The sequence below is a fragment of the Coturnix japonica genome, chromosome 4 (genome assembly GCF_054131305.1).
Source record: "Coturnix japonica strain WE chromosome 4, WE-NBRP24, whole genome shotgun sequence".
In the NCBI taxonomy this organism is placed as follows: domain Eukaryota; kingdom Metazoa; phylum Chordata; class Aves; order Galliformes; family Phasianidae; genus Coturnix; species Coturnix japonica.
In genome coordinates this window covers 10707201-10714242 of record NC_140666.1, presented here as the reverse complement: position 1 = coordinate 10714242, position 7042 = coordinate 10707201, and the positions used below count along the sequence as shown (strand labels likewise).

Below are 7042 nucleotides of genomic sequence, written 5' to 3'. Positions count from 1 at the left end.
GTGCAGGGGATGGAGCACAGGGATGTCCCAGCCTGGGGTCCCCATGGTCCCGGAGCCCACCCGGGCAGGGGTGCCGCCTGTCCCCAGCACTGCTGACACTGGGGGCACCGTGGGGTCCCCACATGCCCCAGCACTGCTGGGTCCCTATGGCACTAAGACCACTGTGCAGGACCCCACCCATTCCATAGGTGCCCCGCAGTGCGCCCTCCCGCCCTGCCCTGCCCAGCCCAGCCCCGCTCCCCTCCCCCTGCTTGCCGATCAGAAATCTGCCGGTTTCATTGCTTTTTAATGTAATTTCCACTGGAGCTGCCATGGCAACCAGGCATGGGGGCCTGAATCGCCTCCAGGCAGCGCAGCAGCAGAGCCCGGCCAAAGGCTGGGGCTGGGAGGGGCCAGGGGGAGACAGGCGGTGCTGTAAGGGGGGTCTTCATCCTGCAGCCAGCACGAGGTGGGGGGCACCCAGGGGCAGCCGACCCTTTGCCATGGGGTTGATGGAGGGATTCCCCTCTGGTATCCTCCCCCCCCTAAATCCTGACCCCTCAGCCCCACTCAGCACTGCCCGGAGCTCGGTGCCCTCTGCTCAGACCCACCCAGCGCTCCCATCGGATGCCGCCTTCAGTGCCAGCTGCAGGAGAACTGGGATGGATGGAAACCCTGGAAACCCACATTGGTCCACGGGGGACGGATTGCCATGGTGATGCCATCACTCCGCGGCACAGCTCCGGCACAGCCCACTCACTGCAGTGCAGGCAATGAGGGGCCAGCACTGCCCAGGGGATGGCAGCCCACCCCAAAGACCTCGGGGACACCGCCAGCTGCCCACCCTGCAGTCCCCTCCACGGGGTGGGGAGGTGGGTTCCTGCCCCACAGTGGGAGCTCCCCCTGTGCCCCATTCCTTGCCACCCCCCCGGGTGCAAGCTGGTGACAGGCGACATGCTGCCATTAAGATCCTGCTTCTGCCATCCTCCCCAGCCTGCTGCCATTTGCTCTGGGTGTCCCCACCATCAGCAGAGAGCTGACACCACATCCCTGAGAGCACGTGGGCAACATCTGTGTGAGGACACGGGATATCCCCGGCTCCGGGGATGTGGTTGGAGCTGCGGGCAAGGAGAAGCAGAAGGGAACGGAACTGTGTGAGTGGCCACTGTGTGTCCGTGATGCTCCAGGAGCCACCACCAGTGGGAGCGCAGCAGCAATGCCGTGTGCTGGGCCTGGTCCATGTCCTGGTCTGTGTCCTGGTCCGGGTCCGAGTCCGGGTCCCCGCCCCCCCGGCTCAGGGCCCAGCCACAGCCATTGCTCCACTGCTGCTGCGCTCCCCTGACCTCGCTCTGCAGCACAAAGCGTTTCTGTGCTGTCTGCGCCCTTCCCGGCAGAGCAGACTTCAGCGAGGGGGATCTGCCTCTTCGGGACGCCCGTGATGCCATCGCTTCATCCCGGGCACCGCTGTGCGTGGGCCATGGTTGGACATCGATTCCCTGTGCGACTCTCTGACCCCGCGGCCGCAGCGCTGAGTCAGCCCGGTCCTGTGCCGGATGCCGTCCCGGCACAACACCTCTCCCGTCCCCACAGCCTCACACATCGCCACCCCGCTGCCAGCCTCCACATTGGCGTCACCACCCGTGAGCCCACGTCTGCTCCTGGCGGCCAAGGGCCGGTCCTGCCCTCGGAGTACGGCCTGTCCCCTGCGCGAGGGCTTTGCACAATGTTTTTGCTGCTGTACAAAGGGCAGCAGCTGCTGATGGCACCGACATGTCCCCATTTGACACACTCCGTCCTGGGGTTACTGCTCGCAGTTCTCCACCCCCACCCCAAACCTCATCCCCACCCTCACCTCCATTCCCATTCCCATCTTCATTCCCAACCCCATCCCATCCCCATTCCTATTCTAAACCTCACCTCATTCCGTTCCCACTCCCATCCTCATTCCCATTCTCATTTCCATTCCCATTCCTATTCCCATCCCCATCCCATTCCCACCTCCATTACTATTCTCATCCTCACCCTCATTCCCATTTCTGTCTCCGCTCCCACTCCATCCCCATCCCGACCCAGCCCGGCCCCGCAGCGCCCTCTGCCCGCCGCAGTTCCGCCTCCCATCGCGGTGCGGTGCTGGGGGCAGCGCTGACTCAGCCCCTTATCGGGGTCTGCCGCCCCTCCCCGCCCACAGCCCCATCCCGAGTCCCGCAGCCCCGCTCTGCCCCCACCCCAGCGTCCCTCCGGCCCCACCGCCGAGTCCCATCTCCTCGACGGGACCTTGGAGCGGCCGCAGCGCGGTTAATGGTTGACAGAGGCTGTTTGTTTTTCCCGTCTGCTCTTTTTCCCAATAAATTTGGGTGTCGGGAACGACCGACGACTCTCGGAGTTTCTCCGTGGGGGTGTGTGGGGCCGCGTGTCCCCCGCCCGGCAGCTCACGGCCGGCGGAGGGTGCGATAGGACGGGACGGGGCCGCGGGGCGGTGCGGCGACCCCGGGCAGGGCGAGGGGTGCGGGGACACACCTGTGGCGCTGGGAAGGAGCAGCGGGGCGGTTTGGGAGGGGTGGGCGGCGTCCGGGGCGGTATAAAGTCCAGGGTGCAGCTCCGGAGGTTGCGTCGGGAGGTGCGCGGGACTGAGAGCTCCGGCCGGCCCCTCGGCGAGGTGGGTACCGGGGGGGGACAGCCGGGGTCGGGCGCAGGGTGGGTGACGCGTGGCGGTTCTCCCAGCGCCAGATCCGAGCGCTCGCACACGGGGGGCATCGCTACGATGTCCCCTCTTTCGTTCCCACCGTGCCACGTCCGTGCCAGGCCCCGAGCCGGGGCCGTGCCGCGCGTGCTGCCCCGGGGCTGGTGGCAGGACACGGGGACCCCTCTGAGCACGAGAATGCGCGGATGGCACCGGCCCCGCGATGCCGTCGCTGCCGCACGGAGACGCGGCTCAGCTCAGCCGCCTGTCCCCGCACGTGGCTGCTCGGTGCTCGCCGCCCGGGGAGGTGACCCGTCCGCAATGCCACGTCCCTCCGGCCGGACCCAGGTGGCCGCCGAGCCGGAACCCCCCCGTGGCGGCGGAGGGTCCACATCCGTGCTGGGCGCGGGGCGAGGTGGGAGCGGGGACGCAGCACACAGGGACTTTGTTTGGCCGGGGTGGGCGGAAGTCGGGGCGTTGGATCTGAATGCTAAAGTGTGTTGTTCAGGAGCCCATAAAGGCCCCATTGTATGCAAATAGTTTATAAAGCAGCATATGACTTCCAGTGCAGGGCAGTGGTGGACAGAGACGAGGGCAGGCGGAGCAGAGCTCTCCTGCGGGAGACATGAGACCTTAGAGGGGCGTTTGGGGGCAGCTCAGCGGGACTCTTCCTCACCTCCAGGTACAAACCAGGGGCAGCTCGCAGCTCCCAGCCCCGTGCCTGGGCGCACAGCAGCCCGCAGTGCTTCTCGGTGCTGGCACTGGGGGCGCATAGGGCCCCGCAGGGCAGGGATGGGGCTGGAGGAGGGTGGTACTGCAGGGCTGCACTCCCCGGGCTGGGGATCCCCAGCTCAACTCCGGGGGTGTTTGTGGGGCTGCACAGGGAGTGGGCAGAGCTCAGTGCTGGGTGTGGGTGGGGGTCTGGGAGCATCACCTCCACCCTCTGTGGCGCCTGCCAGTGGGGAGGAGGGCAAAAGGATGGCACGGAGCCACCCTGGGACAGAAAGGGTCAGCTCTGCTCCCACATGGGGGGAAGGCAGAGGCCCCACAGCAGCTCCCGGCTGCATGCTGGGAGCCCTTTGACCTACCGCTATGGGGCTGGGCTGGAGGCAGGGGAACAGCAGAGCCACGGGGCAGAGTGCTGCCTTGAGCTGTGTCAGCAGCTCCTGTCCTGCTGTCTGTCTGTTCTGCCGTCACGCTGTCTGTCCATCCATCCCTCCTGCTATCTGTCTGTCCTGCCCACCACCCTGCAGTGCTGCAGTGGCTGACAGCTCCCGTGCCCCCTATCACCATGGTAGCTCTCAGCTGCGGACTGTCCCCCTCCTAATGCCTCCTCTCGTTGCTCCCTGCCAGGTGTGAGGAGCCATGAACTGGGCCGGCCTCTACGCGGTGCTGAGCGGGGTGAACCGCCACTCCACCGCCATCGGGCGCATCTGGCTCTCTGTCATCTTCATCTTCAGGATCATGGTGCTGGTGGTGGCGGCCGAGAGCGTCTGGGGGGATGAGAAGTCTGCCTTCACCTGCAACACGCAGCAGCCGGGCTGCAACAGCGTCTGCTATGACCACTTCTTCCCCATCTCACACATCCGCCTGTGGGCCCTGCAGCTCATCCTGGTCACTACGCCAGCCCTGCTCGTGGCCATGCACGTGGCCTACCAGCAGCATCAGGAGAAGAAGCTGCTGATGATGACGGGCCACGGGGACGCCAAGCACCTGGAGGAGGTGAAGAAGCACAAGATACGCATTGCTGGGTCACTGTGGTGGACATATGTCTGCAGCGTGGTCTTCAGGCTGCTCTTTGAGGCCGTCTTCATGTACCTCTTCTACATGATCTACCCCGGCTACCAGATGGTGCGGCTGGTCAAGTGCGAGGCCTACCCCTGCCCCAACACCGTCGATTGCTTCGTCTCGCGGCCCACCGAGAAGACCATCTTCACCGTCTTCATGCTGGTCACCTCCAGCATCTGCATCGTGCTCAACATGGCCGAGCTGGTCTACCTGGTGGTGCAGGCCTGTGCGCGCCGCAGCCGCCACAACTCCAACCCTTCCTCGGGGAAAAGCTCCTTCTATGGGCACAAGATCTCCTCTGAGTACAAGCAGAACGAGATCAACCAGCTGCTGACCGAGCAGGACGGATCCCTCAAGGACATGCTGCGCCGCAACCCCAGCCTGCAGGAGAAGGGCGACCGCTGCTCCGCCTGTTGAGCCCCACGCCGCCCCGCAGCCCTGGGCAGGGCGCACACTGCCCTCATTCCACGTATTGTACGGCCCTCCTGGACAGCAGGGATGGGGAGGGCAGGGCTGCCGCTGCAAGCCCAGGCCATTAAATGTCCATTCTCAGGTGCTGCCTCCCTGCTTTGTGCTCCGGGTGGGGATGCAGTGCCTATCCCTAAGCAGAGAGGAGCTGCTCTGGGTGCACCCAGGCTACCACTGCCCCACACGTGCAGGGCTGCCCATCTCCATAGCTGGGGGTCTGGAGTGCTGCCCAGCCCCATACCCAGGGGTTTGGAGGGCCATAGTCCCCGGTTGCAGTTGCGGTTGCAGTCACAGTGCCCCAGCAGCGTGCAGGAGCGGTGACCCTCTGGTGGCATTGAGCACCAGCCCCTGCAGCCCCACAGTATATTTAGAAAAGTGCCCAGACCAAAAATAGAGGGGAAAATTTTCCCCCAGTGGCTGCTCCATCTGCCAATCACAAACAAAAAAGCCAATGGAGCCGGTAGCTGCATCACAACCTGCCAACCCTCTGCCCACAAGCGGGTGGACAGACGGATGGACGGAGCTGGGTAGACCTGTCCACTCTGTGATCGCTGGGGAAGCAGCCTTGGAGCATCACACAGTGCTCTGCTGACAGCGTGGGAGCACCCACACACCCACGACGGTGAGGGGTCCCTGTGCAGGCGGTGTCCCCACGGCTCACCCCACCGCTGGGGCTGCTCCTGCTGGGAGCTCCCCACACCAGGTCAGGGGGTTTGGGGTATGTGAGGTGGGGGCAGCCCCAGTGCAGGTCCCCGCGTGCCCACCCTGGGGATGGGGCAGTGGTTGGGCATGTGTCCGTGGCTGTCTTGCAGCGCCATGGGGGACTGGAGCCTGCTGGGGCGGCTGCTGGAGAATGCCCAGGAGCACTCCACGGTGGTGGGGAAGGTTTGGCTCACCGTCCTCTTCGTCTTCCGCATCCTGGTGCTGGGGGCGGCCGCAGAACGGGTGTGGGGTGACGAGCTGGCTGGTTTCTCCTGCGACACGCAGCAGCCCGGCTGCCAGAACGCCTGCTACGACAGCACCTTCCCCATCTCCCACCTGCGCTTCTGGGTCCTGCAGATCATCTTTGTCTCCACCCCCAGCCTGGTGTACCTGGGCCACATCCTGCACCTGGTGCACCTGGAGGACAAGGCATGGCAGCAGGCGGCAGCGCGGGGCGGTGGCGGGGCCCGGCGGCAGCAGGGACGGTCCCAGATCCCAACACGGGACACTTGGGGCCGGGTCCACATGCGTGGGGCCATCCTGAGGACGTATGTCTGCAGCGTCATCTTCAAGGCTCTCTTCGAGATGGGCTTCATCGCAGGGCAGTACGCCTTGTATGGGCTTGAGCTGAAGCCCCTCTACACCTGCAGCCGCTGGCCCTGCCCCAACACCGTCAACTGCTACATCTCCCGGCCCACCGAGAAGACCATCTTCATCCTCTTCATGCTGGGGGTGTCCTGTGTGTCTCTGCTGCTCAACCTGGTGGAGATCTACCACCTGGGCCTCACTAAGTGCCGGCAGCGGCCAGGTCCCAGATCCCGCATCCTGCCAGGCCCTGATGGCCTTGCGGGGTCCCACAGTGCCCGCTTCACCTTGCCTGGTGGTGGCAACCCCATGGATGCCAGCAGACCGCACCTGGCACCCCTGGGGAAGGCTGGTGTGTGGTTGGGGGCGGCCAGTGGGTCCCGTGGGAAGGCACGAGTGGGGGACCTGGCAGTGTGAACGTGGCTGGTGCCTGCCAGGATGCTCAGGGATGGGCGATGCGTTGGCTGCTGTGCTGTGCTGTGCTGTGGTGGCTGCAGTTGTGGTTCCCATCTCCAGGACCTGCCAGGCCTGTGCTCAGACCCTGTGGCCAGCATGAGAGCTGAGCATGGCCAGGGAGCAGCAGGACCAAGCTGGGGCTGAGCGAACCCCACTATCCCAACCATCAGCCCTGAGGAGCAAATAAACACGCGCTACACCTCACTTGACTCCTGCTCTGCCCATGGGCACCGTGGCATTGCTATCTGAACATCCATCTCAAGCTAACCCCAAAGGCTGGGGAAGGGCCACTACCATGTTGGGCTGCAGTTCCATGGGTGGGGAGTGGGCAGGATGAAGGGCAGGCAGCCCAGCAAGGGAGGGATGGAGAGGAGATGCGTGGTG

General features: G+C 65.1%; 2 protein-coding genes across 3 annotated transcripts; both read left to right on the top strand.

The window, feature by feature from the left end:
- Positions 1-2586: 2586 nt before the first annotated feature.
- On the top strand, positions 2587-4999 carry GJB1 (gap junction protein beta 1). Of its 2 annotated transcripts, XM_015860145.3 has the most exons (3): positions 2587-2635; positions 3226-3341; positions 4013-4999. In XM_015860145.3, exon 3 carries the CDS (start codon positions 4025-4027, stop codon positions 4862-4864), a length of 840 nt encoding a protein of 279 aa, XP_015715631.2. In that variant the 5' UTR covers positions 2587-2635; positions 3226-3341; positions 4013-4024; the 3' UTR covers positions 4865-4999. The 2 variants fall into 2 exon arrangements, with proteins under 2 accessions (XP_015715631.2, XP_015715630.2); XM_015860144.3 differs by lacking the exon at positions 3226-3341.
- A 154-nt stretch (positions 5000-5153) lies between these two features.
- Positions 5154-6862, top strand: LOC107312586 (gap junction alpha-3 protein-like). Its single transcript, XM_015860143.3, has one exon. It carries the CDS (start codon positions 5687-5689, stop codon positions 6617-6619), a length of 933 nt encoding a protein of 310 aa, XP_015715629.2. The 5' UTR covers positions 5154-5686; the 3' UTR covers positions 6620-6862.
- The last annotated feature ends 180 nt before the right edge of the window (positions 6863-7042 follow it).

What these genes read in the sequence shown, in the direction of transcription:
- GJB1 (XM_015860144.3), top strand. Translation starts at nt 4,025, where the DNA reads ATGAACTGGGCCGGCCTCTACGCGGTGCTGAGCGGGGTGAACCGCCAC.
- LOC107312586 (XM_015860143.3), top strand. Translation starts at nt 5,687, where the DNA reads ATGGGGCAGTGGTTGGGCATGTGTCCGTGGCTGTCTTGCAGCGCCATG.